The 18,795-nt window shown below is 47.6% G+C and overlaps 1 protein-coding gene across 1 annotated transcript in view; it reads right to left on the bottom strand.

Annotated features, from left to right (window-relative positions):
- TNN (tenascin N) overlaps positions 1 to 16,964 on the bottom strand; it is a gene marked incomplete at both ends in the record, with an annotated part of 53,285 nt that extends 36,321 nt beyond the window's left edge. The window contains 6 exons of the mRNA XM_081225315.1: positions 480 to 743; positions 8,074 to 8,163; positions 9,507 to 9,692; positions 13,181 to 13,444; positions 14,536 to 14,910; positions 16,559 to 16,964. Of these exons, the coding sequence (XP_081081441.1) occupies positions 480 to 743; positions 8,074 to 8,163; positions 9,507 to 9,692; positions 13,181 to 13,444; positions 14,536 to 14,910; positions 16,559 to 16,964 (1,585 nt within the window). The remainder of the gene's footprint in view (positions 1 to 479; positions 744 to 8,073; positions 8,164 to 9,506; positions 9,693 to 13,180; positions 13,445 to 14,535; positions 14,911 to 16,558) is intronic.
- Between the last annotated feature and the right edge of the window lie 1,831 nt (positions 16,965 to 18,795).

The following is an 18,795-nucleotide window of genomic DNA, read 5'->3' as shown; positions in this document are numbered from 1 at the left end:
AGTCAGAATTGGTACATTGGTAAATGTTGACTCAGGAGGCAAACCATTTCCATGGTCTGAAAGAGAGCTCCAGATTACATGCAACATGCCTGTACAGTCACTGCAAACTGAGGTGAGCATTCAAATTCACTGTCAGCCAAATGTTTTGAGTTTTAACGTCCAAAAAATGAAACTTAGAAAGTGTCCCTCTACTCTAAGGGAGGTGCATATGGAATTCCAACCCAAATAAGTATGACCTTCTGTATCAAATAAAAAGGATGGTCTCTTTTGCTTGAGGTTAAAAAGGAAAACATTCATAATTATGAAATTTGAGATTGCTTTTGCAACCCCCACCCCCACCCCTGCAAACAAAAAAGTTGATGCTAGGTGGGCATCAGCCTCCTGATTCAAAAATCAATCTTCTCCTTGCCATGAGGAAACCTGTTTCTTTAGAGATGGGAGACAGTAAGAATGAGAGAAGACTCCCATCCTTCTGTTACCTGTGAGGGCCTTGGTGTCGGCCTTCTTGCTCTCCTGGTTGCCCCTCTCAGCCCACACGTAGACTTTGTACACCTCTCCCGGCTTCAGGCCCGTCAGGACAGTGCTTCTCTGCTCCCGGTGCACAGCTGTGTCCTTCGTCTCCCCGTCAGTGGAGATGTAGCGCACCACATACTTATCAATGACAGCCCGGACTGGGTTCCAGGAGACCATCGCTGTGTCTTCTGTCACTCGATCAGTGACCAAATTGGTTGGACTATCAATCTCTTCATAAAAATATATGAGAAAGAAAAAGTAGAGAAGGCATCTGGCTGGTCATGATCACGAATGTTTCAAGATCGAGTGCATCTGGGTGACCTGGTTCCATAGTCTATGCAATGCAAGAGGCCCTCTCCATCATCTGTGACAGGTGGACAACTGGCCTCTGCTTGAACCCTAAGGTGAGAAAGGTCTTCCTGATGGACTTCCATTTTATAATCACTGAGCACATTAGAGAATACTCCTCCAAGTGTGGCCACTTAAAGTATTACTCCTTCGAGTATGTCTACCCTTGGTGGCATATAGAATACACCTAATTCCTCTTCCTGGAGACCATCCAGCAAGTATTCAGAATAATTCTCATTCTCCTTCCTAATTCTCCTTTAATCAAACAGCTTCATCTCACTAATTTATGCACTTATACGTTAAAAACTATTATATTATATTAATTATATTATATTATAAACTTATATTATCAACTTCCCAACTTCCAACTTAGAGTTTATAGACCTGGCACTTACATCTAAACATGCTCTTGTCTTTCCCTTTTCAGAGAAAAATTCCCAAAACTTAGTTCATTCATTCAACAATTCACTGAGCATCCATCCCATGCCATGGCCATGTGATGGCACTCAGGAATCACCAGTTAACAAAATAGTCAGAAATCCCTGCTCATGCAGACTTTATATTCTAGAAGCACCAACCCAGAACAAAATGCCCTCCATGTCCCAGACACTTTACCCCCCAATAACATAGCCTCATCCAACAATCTCAGAAAAATCTCTAAGTTTTTCATACTTGTCCCAGTTACCCCAGGGGCTCTCAACCTCTGCCAACATTGGACACCTACTAAGTACCACCACCAGAGGGTCTACTTCAGCATGTCTGAAATATGCCCTGACATCTCTATTTTAAAAACAAGTATGCAAAACTCTGCAGGTGATTCTGATGTACCTCACAGGTTAAGAACCTTCACATTAAGCTACATCTCCCCCATTTTTTGCATATAATACATGTCCTGGATACACCAATTATCCTTGTTATATTTTATATTATGGATTCCATTTATAATTTAGTCTTTCATCCAACATGGCCACTTTCCTTTCCAGCTTCTTATCATTTGCAAACCATCTGAGTGCACCCATCAAGGTCACTAATAAAGATGCTTGCCCTGAGAACCCTACTTACAAATAGACCGGGATCCTTTTGGTTAAAGACACACAAAAAAGTCTCTTACTCTCAGAAACCTAAGCATTTTTCTTCTTCCCCATCTTGTTGTAGTTCTCTTGGCCAAGAGTTTTCCAGCAGAGATGTTACAACTTTACATAGCTACATTCTTTAACGTCAGCTACAATGCACCTTTCTTAAGCACAGTGGCCATGTTTTATTTGTGTGAAAGGAAATGAAATACATTCCATCACCAGAGACAGTACATATTTTATATAATAAATCAACTGTCATTTACTGACCACATATTAAGTGCCAGGTGCTTTTCATACATTACTTTAGCAGACTTCATAGCAACAACATGAGGCATTTATCAGATTCTCCATGTACTAATCTGGGAAATTAATAACGGTTACCATTTTTAGATCACTAATTATATGCAAGACTCAGAGAGATTAGATAATTTGCCCAAGGTCACACAGATAGTAAATGGTAGTCCCTGACTCATTCTTTAAACAATCACTGAGTGCCTACTTGGAGCTGGGGACTCAGCAGTGTTATGAGTTGTGTCCCCCACCCTTTGCAAAGGTATATCTAAGTGCTAAACCGAAGTACATCAACATGTGACCTCATTCAGAAATAGGGTCTTTCTAGAGATAATCAAGTTAAAATGAGGTCATTAGGGTGGGCCTGATCCAATATGACTGCTGTGCTTATAAAAGGGGGAAATTTGGACACAGAGACAGACACATACAAGGAAAGACAAGATGAAGACATGCAGGAAGAAGACAGCCATGTGATTGCAGTGCTTCATCTACAAGTCAAAGAACGCAAGGATTGCCAACGAACACCAGAGGCTGGAAGAGACAAAGAAGGAACGTCTTGAGCTGTCAGAGAGAGTGTGGCCCTGCTGACACCTTGATTTCAGACTTCTAGCCTCTATAACCGTGAGACACTCAATTTCTGTTTTAAGCCACCCAGTTTTTGGTACTCGGTTATAGCAGCCCTAGGAAACTAGTATAAGCAATGAAGAGAATAAAGACTCTCTACCAGGGAGCTTACGTTCTCCTGGAAGAGCCAGACAATAAACAAGCGGGGATAGTATTGGGAAGCCCGATAGGGCAAGGTAAAGGAATTAGAAAGTGAGGAACAAAAGATATTTGTGATTTTAGAAGGAAGGTCAGCAAGAAGGTAACAGCTGAGCAAAGACTGAAATGAAATGAGGCATTGGGCCATGTGCAATCTGGGCAACCTCATTCCAGGCAGAGAGAACAGCAAGTTCAAAGACCCTGCTCCACATATTTGGGGAACAGCAGGAGGCCAGTGCATCCGGACAGAGTAAGTGAGGAGGTCGAGTGGCTGGAGGTGAGGCCAATGAGGTGAGGAGGCAAATAGATGCCTTTGAAAGTCATTGTAACAACTTGGCTTTTGCACTGAATGAGATGAGAAGCTTCTGGGGGGTTTTCACAGGAGAATGACATGATCTGACTTGCTTTATAAAAGGACCCCTCTGGCTGCTGCAGAGAGTACAGACTATTGCAGGTCAAGAGTGGAGGTCACCTAGGAAGCTGCTACAACAGTTTATGTATGAGATGACAGGAACGTGGACAACTGTGGCAGATGAAAGTGGGTTGGGGAGATTTCAAAGATAGAGCTGCCAGAATCTGCTCATGAATTTGATGTGGGCTATAATGACTTGTTGGTTTGGGTCTTTAGCAATTTGCCGAAAGTGGTGACCATTTACAGAGTTGGGGAGATCTGAGGGAGGGCAGGGTTTGCAGTAGAAGCTAGGGAGAGGAATGGGACCAAGGGTTTACTTTTGGACATATTAACTGGTAGAGCCAAGATCTGAACCCAGTCCTATCTACCAAAGACTACACATTTCCACCTTATACCACTATAGGCTAAGAGGCACTGCCATCGGCCTATTCTTATGGAACTACGACTACAACTAAGAATGATAATACTAAACTACAAATAAAATAGATAAAGTATGACCTGAAAATTTCTTGCAACCTGAAACCCAGAAGCACTAGTGGATTGGAACTTGGAATGGCAACTAGAAAGACGAAATGGTGCCAGACTGTTGTCTCTGGGAGACAGGGGCTGGGCATACCTCATACCCATTTGGTAGCTGGCCAAATCCTAGAGGAGTCCCAGCAGCAGCCTCAACTGGGAGACAGGCCCTGCCACCCCGGCCCCAACTTCCTCCTCAGGCTGCAACTTCCCACCTGCTGGGCACTAGCTGCCCTGCTGGGACCTTTCTCAGGGCCACTGAGGTTAAGGAGATTTAAAACAAGATTTAAGAGGCTTGATAGGTAGGATTCACTTTTTTTTTTTTTTTTTTTTTTGCGGTTTGCGGGCCTCTCACTGTTGTGGCAGCCATTGCGGAGCACAGGCTCCGGACGCGCAGGCTCAGCGGCCATGGCTCATAGGCCTAGCCGCTCCGCGGCATGTGGGATCTTCCCGGACCGGGGCACGAACCCGTGTCCCCGGCACCGGCAGGCGGACTCTCAACCACTGAGCCACCAGGGAAGCCCCAGGATTCACTTTTGAGTGCATGTATTGGACTAAAGGTAAGCCCCATGTCAGAGATTTAATTTACAAAACTGAGGATACAGAAAAGGCTTATTAAGAGCTATAGACACATCAGGAAAGATTATTCCACTTTATAACAAGATTCACCACAGGATTGGGTAGGGCACAGCTGTCCTCAGTCTATGCTGGCAAACCCAACAGCACGGGTCCACACTCCAACCCATGGCCACAGGCATTAGGGACAGCCTTCTCCACTCACAACGGCCACTTGTGAGTCACCCAGTTGGCGTAGTGGAAAACGGAACAACCAAGGTCTGAAATCCATGAGGATATTATGGGTTTGGAGGCAGAGAGGGGGGACAGGGCCTATGTTACTGGTTTGAAGGTGAGTTCACAGAAGAGGTGCCTCTGGACTATAGTAGCTATGTTTTCTCAGATCTCCTCTACTGCTTTTCACTGTGGCAATAAAATTATTCAAAAGGCACCATTTGTAGAGAATGTACGCAAAGAGATCAACCCACCTTCCTGCTATCTTCTAGCTTTGCTTCTGGAAAGCGAACCTAAATTCAAATGCCATTCACTAGTTCACTCTGAATCTCCTAAACTTTGTAGGTTTCAATTTTCTCACCTGTGAAATGGGAATAATAATGTTTACAATGCTTTTAGAAGGAACGAATATAATGTTTATGAAGCCCCACAGTACCTAGAACACACAAATGCTAGAGATCCTCACTGTTTTTCAGCTATTGGGTGTATGTGTGGGGAGGCTGTGAGAGACAGGAGTTTGTTGACAGGAGCTCATCTTGAAACATGAAGGAGTTTGAGAAGGAAAGTTTTCGGGCTGGGCCATTTCAAAATGAAGCATTGTGTTTGGGAAGCAATAAAAAGCAAAAAGGATAATAAGAGTTGCCAAAACTTCTATTTCATAACATAGTCTAAGGGGAAAAGTTCTGAGAAAATTGTTAACAAGTGAATATGCTAGGCTCTATGCTCTGCTGTGCATGGGAGTGTGGGAGATTATAACAAAGCAAGTGGTCCTTTGTTTTAGACTCACCATGGAAAGGCATGACTTATAGGCATGATTAAAAAACCACAATCATAAAAAAAATAAGAGAACGGACTTGAAACGCATTTAGCCCAACCTTTCATTTCGCAGATGGAGAAATGAAGAATAAAGGGATAGCATCACCTCTTAGTTAGGGGCCTGCCTCTCTTGTCATTTGATGTGAAGTGGTTGTGACAGTCTGATGGAGGAGTTCAGGGACATTTCTCCCTGGAGACACTGGCCTGGCCGGTGCTTGCTTCTCCAGAAACTGATCTGTTTCTAAAGCCTTGCCTTTCTAGAAGTGCCTTTCAGTGCACTTTGAGTGTGTTAACAGGGTGAGCAATCGACCCTTTCACTTTCGTGGTATTAGTTCCACTGAGTGACTCGTTAAATGGAAAATACCTGAACTGTGCCATTTCCTCCCTGCACATGCTTACGCCATTCTTATATTCCAGTGTGTTTTTCCATCTCATGGAATGCAAAACACCTGGAGAAAAGAGAGATTCTTTTTTTTTCCCCCTCACACTAATTGTCTAGCCAGGTTTGAGAGTGCTCCCTGACCTTAGAAATTATTGTGTCTTTTATTTTCATGTTGGTAAGACACATAGCACAAAGTTATTTGCAATCCAATAAAATATCCCATCCTGCTTTTAGAATAGAATAGTATTGACAATAAAAAAACATTTCTTGAATGCTCAACTTCTAGTTGGGATAATATGCTTGAAAGGTTAACTAGCAATTCAAGGCCATATGTAATTAAATGCTCTAGAAATTCAAAGGCAAAGATGGCTGCCATTTAATATTGTCCTAGAAGGCCTCAGTGGAGCAGCCAACGCTGGAGATGACCCAGAAGGATGAGTGATATTACTGCTGTGAGCCCCTGAAGGGCAGGAACCAGGGCTCATCACCTTTGGAAGTATCTAAAGGGCTTGTGTCTTTAGGACCCAATGGTACTCTGCAATTAATGTTTGTTGAACTGAATTAATTGATAGCTAGAGATAACAGTGGAGAATTTTCTAGGCAGGGGTAACGACACGACCAAACCCACGAGGTAGAGATAAGCCTTCTGTGTTAGGGAGCCCCAAGAACAGTCCAGCTGCAGGCTTCCTGTTGGGAAGTTTTGACAACAATGGCCCAGGTTGGAGGGGCCCACAGAGGCCAAGATAAAAGAAGTCTATGTTATCCAAAGACAATGAAGACTCACAGCATTTTTTTTTTTTTTTTTTTTTTTAGTTAGGGAGTAAACAGTATGAAAATTAACCAGAAATAATGGACAGAGAAGTAAAAGTAGGTGGCATTTTAGTTCTGGGTCCACCAAAGTGGACATCCTGGGTTCAAATCCCAGCCCTATCATTTCCTGGCTGGGCGACCTTGAGCTTAATTTCTCCAAGCCTCAGTTGTCTTATATGTGACTTGGAAATAATAATAGGACCTACCACACAGGATTATGATGAGAACTAAATGAGATAATTTATGAGAAGTGCTTAGTGGTATAATGCCTTGTGCATGGTAGGCTCTCAATTAATTCACAGATAAAGAGAAAGGCACTAGAAGCAAGGAAGGACTTGCCATTTTCTAATTCACCAACGTGTTTCACTAGTCCACCATTCAGGCAGGCTGCACAGTCTATACTGTATGGTTGAAAATTAAAGTATATTTTATCTTTTATAATTGCCCAACTCTATAACTCTTTCACACTCCAGATATGCAACCTATTCGGCAGCTGAAAGAGTGAATCCAATTCTTGCACCATCTCACCCTTATTCTCACCACCCTAACCAGCTACTGCCAGGACCGAACTGAAAAGAACTACGAAACTTTTCAAGGAAGTCTCAAAATTCAAAGATCCCTTCTTTGCCAGCTCCAAGGATCAGCCTCTAGTGGGTGGCTGTAGGCTTTAGATCACCACCTCCCGACTCGACTTGGCAGGAGCACAGGGTGACCGCAGGAGGCTCACAATTCAATACAGGCTCAAGCACTGCCTCAAAATTAAAACTTACATAGGATATCTTGCATATATAACTACAAGGATTTCAAATTCTTTTCTGATTAATAAATTACAAACTTACTGTCGCATGTTACTGATTTATAGCAACGTTTGTCATTGTGTATTTTCTCAATCTGCAGATGCTAAATCTATTGCTACTCCCATGTGAAAGTCTTTAATATCTTCTGACATTTTAAAGCAAACTCCCTGAGTGTGTTTGTCATGAAAACACCACAGGAATGACAAGAAAAAAATTATAAATCACCTGCCTTAAGTAATGTGGAGCTGTGTGCCTAGGTCCAAGATAATAAGTGCCTTAAAAATAACCCAGTGATTGAAGCTATTAAAATAAGCAGAAAGGTGTTGGAAATGGCCTTTCCCCTTGACTCCAGGATCCTGGAGGAGACTTTCAATGGCAAAACATATTTGAAATAGAAGAAGTCTGCTTCCCCTCTCCTGCCCCCCAAAAGATGTCAGTACACAAAGAGACAGGCTGTCTCTACACACAGATCCCAGAGTTTTTATCCAAAGAGGAGTCAGCCAAGAAAATATCAGAATACAAACATGTGACGCATTCATAGTGCCTCCCCACTGTTCTTACCTGTCCTGCCATTCAGGAGAATTGGCTTGCCCTCGAGGTCTCCCCTCATGGGGACGACTCTGATCTTATATTCTGTCCCCGGCTGCAGACCTAGAAACAAGCAGCCAGTGCTGGGTGTGAGTACAGGCTCCAGACCCTCGAGCTCCAGCACTGCTCTTCCCCAGGATTTCTCCTGTGAGGGTGTGGAGAGGGCTAAGCTTCTCTGCTCAAGACTATCATCTACGTAAGGCAGCTCAAGAGCTGCAGGACCAGTAGAATACGAGGCATCACTGCGGAGCTTATCAGTCATGAAGTGTGGGCCAGAGTGGATGAGATGAAGTTAATGGAGTTCCAGTTCCTTCCTTGGACCACTGAGAACTTATTTCCCAATTATATTTACAGCCCAAATGTTTTTCTGCTCCCAGCAATCCTTTTCCCTCAAAAGTTTCTTTCCTCCCCATTGTAATAATTAGCTTAATTTTCCCTCTTTATTTTCTTTGCTTTAATTTGCCCTTTCTTTTTCTCTTTTCTTTATCTTTGTTTGTTGTTTCTCTGTAGCGGCAACTTGAATGATTGCTCCTCATGACACAAACATTCAGACTCTGGTGGTGAACTGCAGGCAAACAGCAGCATGTATGAGGCACACATGCGATTTGCCACCCCACAAAACATTGAGAATCCCAAGATGACCTCTCAAGACAGAATGCAGGGAGTAGATGGCAGGACAAGGCCCCAGAGGAGGACTCACCGTGGAGCTAAAAAGCCTCAGGGCCCCTCACCTGCACCAGCCCCTTCCAAGGCCATGTGCTGAATTGGGTATTCGTGCTTGTGTATTACTTTTCTTAAAGAGGACACTGAAAATTGTACAAACTTCAGGTGTCACAAAACATTACGCAGACCTACGTGGCCCCATTCGTTTGCAGCCGTCTGATTTCCAGCTCTCCCAGAGTTAGCTCCGTCACCTGGGATAGGAGCGCCCTACCCCAGGCCACCTAGCTCAACGCCTTCCACATATGGCACTGGACAAACCAAACTCAGTCAACCAATTTCTCTCTCTCTCTCTCTCTCTCTCTCTCTCTCTCTCTCACACACACACACACACACACACACACAGTTCTTCCAAAAGGAATGTCTGTGTCCCATCAAATCCACCCCGAGACACAGACAGGGGCTTCCAGAGGGTTAGCTGACTTGGGAGAACATTTCGGATGTGTAATCTGTTACCCAGGTGCTCCGAGCTTCCAGAGGCAGTGCTGGAATGCTGGAACAGAGACCTCGGGCCCCCAGAGTGGGCTTACCTCTGGGAGTTTCTGGGTCAGGGTTCAGGTGATTCCCAAGGCCCCAGGACCCTCTGTGCACACCTGAGTGCTACAGATGCTGGTCCCCTCTGCACACACTGTCCCCGCCTCAGCATCCACCAGCAAACATCTCACATCCCCAGTGTTGGCTCTTACCCGTGATGTCATATCGGCTCTTGGGGTCACTGCTCTTGGGCACGGTGACCTCGGCCACCTCTTGCCCTGTCAGGGGGCCATACTGCAGCTTGTAGTAGTCCACCTTGGTCGGGGGGTTCTCCCACTCCACATAGAGGGAGTTCTCAGTCTCATCCGTCACCCAGGCAGTGCCAAGCACAGCAAGATCTAGGGCATGGGTCAGGGAGGGCAAGAGAAAGCAGTGAACAGCAGGGGCCCGCAGGTCTGTAACAAGACACTGGCTACCAGGTTAGCTCCCTTTCCTGACACACTGAGAGCAGGCTTCAGCCCCAGGACACAGTCCTTAGAAGGTGTCCTAGAATGACCAAAGTAGCAAATAACTGTTGGTTTTCACATTGTCCATGGAGGATAGACTGTCCTTCAGGAAAAGCCTCTCCCCCATCCCCCACCCCATCAGATGCCACGCAGTCCGCCCTGTCCATGCTGCTGCGGCCAAGCCCTGAACCTCGCCTCCTAGGCCCGCCAGCCAACCCACTCAGCCAGGGTTCACACAGCTCTGAACTAAACACTCACCCTTTAGCTGCAGAGCCCCTGCCCACAGAGACTCAAGCTCAGGATGAGAAGCTCAAGGCCCCTCCATGTAGAGTTTGGGAAATGCATTTCCAGTTTTCTGGAGTATAACACTGGTCATACAACCAGCTCTCTCCTCAGTCTCCCAAATGACAGTTCCTTCCCCTTCTCTCAAATTCTCCTATAAGGATTAAACATAGGCAAAGCTATAAAGTAGGAGAACTTTAAGTTGGTCCTTCTGAGCATTCTTCCTGCACCTTCTACCAAATTCTAACACTTCCACCAGGTACCTGGTGCCCTCAGCTGCCCCACCGGTCCATCCTGTGAAGGAAGAGAGTTACTGAGCACATTTATTCATAGTAAAGTATTTTTTTAAGAGAGTGCAGTGTTTTATTTTATTTTATTTGTACTTTGGCCACGCTGAGCCAAACCCAGGGATCAAACCCAGGCCTCTGCAATCCTAACCACTAGACCACCAGGGAACTCCCATAGTAAAGTATTAATGGCTAAATGTTCACCCCTCCACTCAGAAAAAGATGAAAATATAATGCTTATTACAAAGGAATGGATTGCTGATGTGGCTCTGTGGGAAGAACCGTTGGGTGGTGTTGGAAGAGGGGTCTGGGAACATTTTGAGCTCCAATGTCCATATCCCAGGCCGATGTCACCTGGCCTGAAGTTTGTAACAGGAAAGACAAGCCCCCAGACTTTCAGCCTCGCCCTTTCCTCACCTCCAGTGCCTTGGTTCTGAAGGTGTTCCCACCAGACTGACTGACCCCTTGTCAAGGACGTAGGACAGAGAATTTGTGCATCAGTCAAGGGGTGAACTCTACACTCTCAAGGTCCCATGGCTCTGAATGTTTCTGATTCCCTCTGTTATGGGTAAAGAAGCTCACAGAGCATTTCCTCTGAAGCACTCCTGCCCAAGCTCTGGCTTCTACCTGCCCGCCTCCAGGTTCTTCCCTCAAAGATGGGAATTCCTTGAGGGAACAGGTCAAGAGACGAGTAATGAAAGTGACTCAAGGATTACAGAAGGGGCCCTACATGGCTCACAAGTGAAAAAGCAGGATCCTAATGAAAATGTTCAAGATGATTATGGGGATAAGTGTCTCTCTGGCTGAGGCTCCCCGGAGGAGCAAACCAGAATGGGTTTCACTTGAATCAGATTAGAAAGACGACTTCACAGTCACAGGATTTTACAAGTCCCTAGAGCAAGAAGCCTAGAGGGGTTGCTAAGACCTTCAGAGCAGGTGTCTCGGCTCTTCACTGAGAGGCTGTGAGCACCGTCCTGCCTAAATGCAGAGGCAGCCACAGACAAAAATGGGGAAAGAGAAAAGGAGCCCGACAGCTGGGAGCTGGCCTGGCTCTCACAGGTGGGCCTTGGTGCTCTCCTGTTGAACATAAACAATTCCACAGGACATCAACAGCAGACAAGGTGCTCTGTGGCCATGCCAAATTAAGACCAAACGAGACGATTCCAAGATCACATCTGCACCCCGGCAAAACATGAACGAAACATTGTCTAGTTCACAAAAGTGACTAAACATCCTCCCTCCTGACTGGTAGGAGTGACTGTTCCTTTTTTAGCAATGACAGCTTTAGCCTCCATCTAGTCTGCCCTCTTTCTACATAAGATTCACTAAGATACCAATCAAAGGATTACCCCCAGTTCCTGACAGCATGCAATCCAAAGCAAATCCCTGCTTCCTTAACTCTTCTCCCAAATCACCTAACACAAGCCCAACTCCTACACCAGCCCCTCTTACACTGTCTTACTGAGACACCCATGGTCCCCCATGGTGTGTGTGCTCCAATGCTGCAACCATCAATAAACCCAACTTGTTCAACTACAGGGGTGCCCTGAGGGGTCTTTGGCTGGAGGGCGTTGACAAAGGCAATCACAAATTGCCCTCCCAAGCATGACAAGTCCTTCGTGGCTCTTTCCAACACTGAGCTATCCCTACCCTATTCTACCCTTACCACCAAAAAGGACAGGCAGTCTGATGATTCTCCAAAGACACTGCATGTCAAAGGCCCATCCACCTGGACGTCCCTGAATTTTCCTCAAGAGTTTAGGGCAAGATGGAGGCAGCTCATTTTTATTAGAATCTAGGATAGTGCCTGGCACATAGTAAATGTTCAATAAAGTATGCTGAGAAAAGAATGAATCCGAATCACTCAAACAACTAGGTTTCTCCAAACCCTTGAAGATCTAGGCTGCCTCAAGTACTTTCATGAGAAAATAAGAATTTCTAAAGAATAAGCAATGATGCTTGTCCTTCCAAGCATTTTGATAGCATTTAGTGGTGCCCTGGAGACTCCATCCCTCCAGATCCATCCTCCTTCCTGCTCTGTATCCCAGATTATGACCTCTATGAAATGCATTAGCCTGGTTCCCTGGACCTCTGGTTTCTGGTCATGTTCAGCTATTGAGAGTCACCAGAAGAGGGCAACTGATCTCCTTCACTCCCTCCTGGTGGGGACACAGTAGACTGCCTGCATCCCTCTACCATCAGGCAGCCCTCTCCTAAAGCCCTTTCTGGGTCCCAGTACCAACTTCCATCCCCTGCCCCTTCAGACTGGGGTGGATCTCCACTGATGCTAGTCCTAGAGTGTTTCATCATCCAAACCCTACCTATACCTCTATAAATAACCTCTTCATTAAACTTTCTTCAGCTACCCTGTTTGTACCCTCTCTTTTCTGCTGAGATGAATCTAATTGATACAGGTGACTTCAGCAGACCCCCATCCATACCAGCTTGATCATGCTGAATGGTCGCAGTGGCTCAGTGAGGGCCTGCGGGTGCAGGTGTACTCCACAGCTGCTTGTATGTGGGTGCAGGGCAATCAGATCTCACTAATCTCAGGGATGGAGAAGATGCTGTGAGCCCCAAACCAGCAGGCTCCATCACTGGCTTGGAGGACCCAATAATCATGGAGCAAAGAGAGAGGAACAAGAATGGAGACTTTTCTTCAGAACCTAGGATTGCAGCAGCTATGTTTTCCAAACCCCAAATCAAGGCAATGGCCTGGGGTGGTAGAAGGGTATTTGTGGGGACAATGGAAGAAAATGCTTAAAACAGAGCCTCTACTGGGAAACCTGGGGCATCTGGCTGCTTCCTCACCTGTGGCAGCAAGTAGATGCTGTGGGCTGCTGGAAATCTCTTTCTTCACGTTGCGCAGGGTGACTATGTACTTGGTTCCAGGCAGCAAGCCAAGGATCTCATAGCTGTACTGATCCTTGGGCACTTGGATCTGCTTGATAGAGAGCTCCTTCCCCAGCGGGTAGTAGCTGAGGAGGTAGTGGTCCACCTGGCTGGAGGGCTCCCAGCTCACCAGCAAGGAATCCTCTGTGCTTTTGAGCAGCTGCAGACCCTGGGGGGCGACCACTGCACACAGAACAGGAACAAGCATGCAGACGGTGAGGAAAGAAGGGTGGGAATCCATAGCCAATATGTATTCATTGAGCATCTACTTTATACTTAACACTATGACGGTGGATGTGGAGGATACAGAGCCTGTGTAAGGCACCATTGTGGACCCCCAAAAGTTATTCTGGTTAGGAGTTAATATTGACCCCCTATGTTGCCAGAGCTGCTCCAAGTCTTTGTTCAAAGCCCTCCAACCTCCACGTTTAGCAGGAGTTAACATAAATCTTTAAATTAAATGGTCCAGGGATGAGAAAGGAAGCTACAAACAAACAAACAAAAAAGATGGAAGCAGCTGGGACCAAGATGGTGAATCTGAACTCTGACAGACCCTGAGTTTCACTCTACGCTTATTTTACTACATTAGCATATTAAATGACACACCTACCAGCAGCCATGACTGGGACTTTACGGATCAAAAAAAGGATGAAAAGAGAGTGGCTCCCCACTCCCTCGAAAAAGCACTGCTCCTTCTCGGGTAGACTAAAGCATATGCCTCCCCACCATTAGCCTCACTCCTACGTCCTTTGTCTTTACTCATTAGGATTAAATCTCTCTTGCCAGGTGTGCGAGAAGTTGCTCCGTGAACTTAGTTCCCACTTCTCCATTCTTTGGCCACTGAATACAGCTTGTGCTTTGTGGATTTCAGCTCAAGTTTTGTTACTGGCTGCTAGAACCAGAACCCTCCCCTAACCAGGCAGAGAGCCTCAGCAGGGCTAGGGCCCGAGCAGGGGCCATAAGACTCCATTCAGTAACACCTAACACAGGCACACGCCATCAGGTAAGACTAGGGTCCTCAAACCAGCAGTATCAGCATGGAACTTGTTAGAAATACAACTTCTCGGGCCGTCCCTCAGACCTGCTGAACCAGAACCTCCGGGAGGGGCCCAGGAATCTGTGTTTTAACAGGCCCTCCAGGGGATTCTGATGTAGGCGAAAGGTGGGAGGGTGCCCTTCTTAGGACAAAATGTAATTGATGGTTAAACGGTGCTGTGGGGACCGCTGAGGCAAGTTAAGAAGAGAGGCGGGCCAAGGCGCATCTCTGCTCTCACCCTGGGCGCAGTCGAGGCCGGTGAAGCCCTCCTCACAGTAGCACTCGCCCGCGTCGCAGAAGCCTTGGCCGCTGCAGTCGCCGGGGCAGCGCCGCTCGCTGCAGTCCTCAGACATGAAGTCCTCGTGGCACTGGCAGACGCCGCGCACGCACACGCCGTGCCCGCTGCAGTTCTCCGCGCAGGCGGCGTAGGCGCAGTCGGCCCCCACGTAGGGCTGCTCGCACAGGCAGCGGCCGTCCATGCAGCGCCCGTGGCCGCTGCACGCGCCGGGGCAGGCGGGCCGCTCGCAGTCGGCGCCCTCCCAGCCCTGCTCGCAGTGGCAGCTGCAGGTGTCCGGGGAGAAGGTCCCGTGGCCGCTGCAGTGGCGGCTCAGACCTGCCCGAGAGAGGAAAACAATCAGCTGGGACTTGAGGGCTTGTGAGTGAGGAATTTCCTTCCCTGGGGACCCTAAGAGAAGGGTGGTGATTTCAGGGTCCTGCACGGCTCTTTCTGTGGAGGAGGGTAGGGCCTATGGGGAAGACAAGGAGTCTGCCCTTTCCAACCTGGGCCAGAGGAGGACCTGCGCAATCTATTGATATATTTTATGCCTGCATAGACACAGGGACCACATTTGCCTTTCCCTTTTCATCCCGAGCGCTCCTTTGACTTCTCTTGGTTCTCTCCCCTATGAATGGTGGTAATTGTTAAGTACCTTTCTATGAAGGCGCCTTAAATGCTCTAACCTGGATGTCAGTGGGCCAGCTTACACTAAGGGACAGGGCTCCTGGGCCAGGCAGGAGAGCTCCAGGCTGGGTGGGAGTTTGCCTTGGTTGCAGGGGCCTGGACCTAGCAAGGCTGGGTCCTTGGGAAATGATCCCAAATTGAAGCCTAGAAAAGTGGACCTGCAGAAGCTATAAAATAGCCCAGTCTCATTATGGGGGTGGCAGACGGGAGAAGGATTAACCAGGCTCCCCTCTCTAACCCCAGACAGCAAGAGGCAGTTGGAGGGCGGGCCAGTCAGCCCTGTCTCTTCACCAGCCCCAGCTCCTGTCTCAGAACACCCTCTTTCCTTCCTAAAAACTTTTGACATCGAGGTCCCTCAGGGGCAGTTCCGTGCTGTTTTATTCATGACAGCATCCTCCGTGCCTAGTTCTGGGTCTGGCTTATAAGAGGCACTCTTAACGGTAGCGATTTCTTCAGGCATTAAAATATATGCCAAAGTATCACTGGTTAGTATCATTTGGATCAGCCTGGCAGTTTATGCTGAAAAAAAAATGTGGTGATGAGGGGACTCACTATTTGTAAAATCAAATTGTAGTACTAGGGGCTTCCCTGGTGGCACAGTGGTTGAGAGTCTGCCTGCCGATGTAGGGGACACGGGTTCGTGCCCCGGTCTGGGAAGATCCCACATGCCGTGGAGCAGCTGGGCCCGTGAGCCATGGCCGCTGAGCCTGCGCGTCAGGAGCCTGTGCTCCACAAGGGGAGAGGCCACAACAGTGAGAGGCCCGCATACCGCAAAAAAAAAAAAAAAAAAAAATGTAGTACTTTATTACTGATAAAAGAGTTCACAATTTTCTGGCTAATGGCCGGGAATCTTCTGTACATCATCCGTAGTTCTCAGAACTAGACTAGCGGATAGAATTCTCCTCAATGGACAGTTGAGGAAACCTAAGGAATTTTCCCAAAGTCACACAGCTAAAGAATGGCAGAACTGGGATTTGTACCCAATCCTGTCTAGCTCCAAGGCCATTGAGCTTTCCTCTCTAACCCGTTGCTTTCCCTTACAATAGAGACTGGATCCCCAGGTAAAACTGCACCCAAAAGCGTTCTAATCCAGAAGCACTGACCCAAGAGTCCAGACTCACTTTAAGAGTTGCTGGTCCCTCCCTGCTCAGGCTTGAAGATAACCCCTGGAAGCTAAGCGCCAATGGTGGCACCCCCTAGAGAAAACCCAGAGTGAGAGTCGGGGTGCTCATGAGGCTGGCGGAACACATGAAGGTGCTCATTCAGTGTTTGTTGCATGGATACCAGATGGTGAGCTCACCAGCAGCTTCCGGGCAGCAGCGCTGGGCACTACACCGCTCCTTCACCTCTGCCATCTCTTCCTCCAGCTTCTTCACCCGAGCCAGGAGGTCCTGGATGCTGCCTGCTAACTCGCAGTCCTTCTGGGGTGTCTGCAGGTGGATGCTGTGCCTGAAGATGATGTTCTGTTCCTCAACCTCCCCTGGGGCCAGGAGTGAGGCTCCATCATCACGGAGGGGCTGAGGGTCAGCCTCCACCTGGACCAGGGCGGACTTGGGCACATCAATCTTGTAGGTGTGGCTGACAGTGACCTGTTGCTCCTTCTCGCTGCAGACAGAAGACTCGAGAGTGGCCGGGGCTGAGGCCACCAAGAGCACAGAACCAAACAGGAGCCCCAGGGGGAAGCAGAACATCCCCTGGAGACCCATCCTTGGAGTGACGGGGAACAGATGCTCCAGGAGGCCTGCATCCAGAAAAACATGCAAAAGCAAGCCATGGAGATTAGCTGATGGAAATTGGCCTTTGTAACGGATTCTAAGAGTCCACAGGAAGCTGAGAAACCAGAAGAGAGATTTCCTCCTGTATGGAGGATCTGAACTAGATTAGTTTTTGTTCCTTCTTCACACATCGCGCATTCTTGCCTCCTGTCTTTGCTGACACTGTTCCTACTCCCTCGAGGCCCTCCTCTTCATTTCTAATCCAGTATTTCACCTGCACTTCAGTAATAACAAGAACAGCGTCTTGTGGTCAGGGCATACTGTGTGCCAGGCTTTGCTCGCCCTAATCCCTGATCTATATATTGACCCTAATACCACCCCCACACTAACAACACCAACAATCATAGCTGCACATAGAGCACAAGCTGTGTGCCAGGCACTATTCCAAATGTTCTACATTTATAAGTTCATTCAATCGTCACAACAACCCTTCATGGAATATGCTGTTACCCCCATTTTAGAGATAGGGAAACTGAGGCACAGCTACCCCAAATGACTTGCCCGCAGGCACACGGCCAAGAGTGGCAGAATTTGAACCCAGGAAATCTGACTCCAGAGTCTGTTCTGGTCATGATAACATCATACTGCCTCACACAGATGAGGAGGCAAAGGCTCAAGGGATAGAGCATGTTGACCTGGGTACCACGGTAGGAAAGGGCAGAGCCTGTACTCAGTCCCCGGGCCAGTGTGCTGCTCACCACCTCTGCCCACAAGCCAGCAAAAGAAGAGAATTTCTAATAAAAATACCTTCTGCACTAAGCCTTCTCTCATGCCCCCTGCCTCACCCCAGCTGGAAACTAGCTCTCCTTCTGCTAAGCATTCAGAAAAATGTATTGGTCCCTCTGTGCATCTCTTGGCGGTTATTCTTGTGTTGTTATCACTCTTGTATGCAGCTCATGTCCATGCGAGGCTGTAAACCTCTTAAGGATAGGACCCAAGGCCAATTCCTCTCGGGGACCCCCCAAGGCAGGAGCACAGAGGCCCATGTGCTGAGGGGTTCAGTCAACCTCCACTCCTCCAGCGCTCAGGTGGTTAGTAAGTCAGATCACCCAGACCAGAGCTGGCTGTTAGGTTCTGCCACCTCTACCGCCAGCAGGAGGTGAGGGCCTCCAGCACCATCAGTGTGTAAGAGGACCCCTCTCCCCTGGTGCCCCCGGCCCCACTCTGGGATGGCACATTCTTGACCACTAACAAGCCGAGTCAGGGCAGACCACAGGGACTGGGTTTGTGCCTCCCATTGACTTACAGGCACTCAGTCACCAGGACATCTCTCAGTCAGGCTGTCATCCAGAAACCAATCTGCAGAGCTGCCTCTTGACAATGGACTTCTGTGACCAACTCGAGACTCGTAAGCATTTGGACCAGAGATTGAAGATGTCAGGAAGCCTACTCCTTTCCTGGTGTCCCATGCAAGCCCGGGCTCTCCTTCCCCATTGTGCAAGGCAACTGCGACGTACTGAAAGGGCAAATCTGACAGGTCCTAGGTGTCTAGCTTTGCGAAGGCTACCTTATCCTAAGCTTTAGTCTCCTCAGCCGTACAGTGGGAATGACAGTGCCTGCTTGACTACGTTGTACACCTGCAACTAATACAATGTAGTAAGTCCACTACACTTCAGTTAAAATTTTTTAAAAAGAACTAGAATACTGCTGGCTCCTAGAAGTCCCCACGTGCCCTCCTATAGTGCTGCCTCTTCTCCAAATACGTAGTTGAAGTCAGCAAAACACCATCAAAAGAATTGACCTGGGCAGATAACTTCAGAAA

Source organism: Mesoplodon bidens (genome assembly GCF_964165515.1).
Source record: "Mesoplodon bidens genome assembly, chromosome: 2".
In the NCBI taxonomy this organism is placed as follows: Eukaryota; Metazoa; Chordata; class Mammalia; order Artiodactyla; family Ziphiidae; genus Mesoplodon; species Mesoplodon bidens.
Note: the sequence above shows the minus strand (reverse complement) of the source record. Positions and strands in the feature narration are given on the sequence as shown.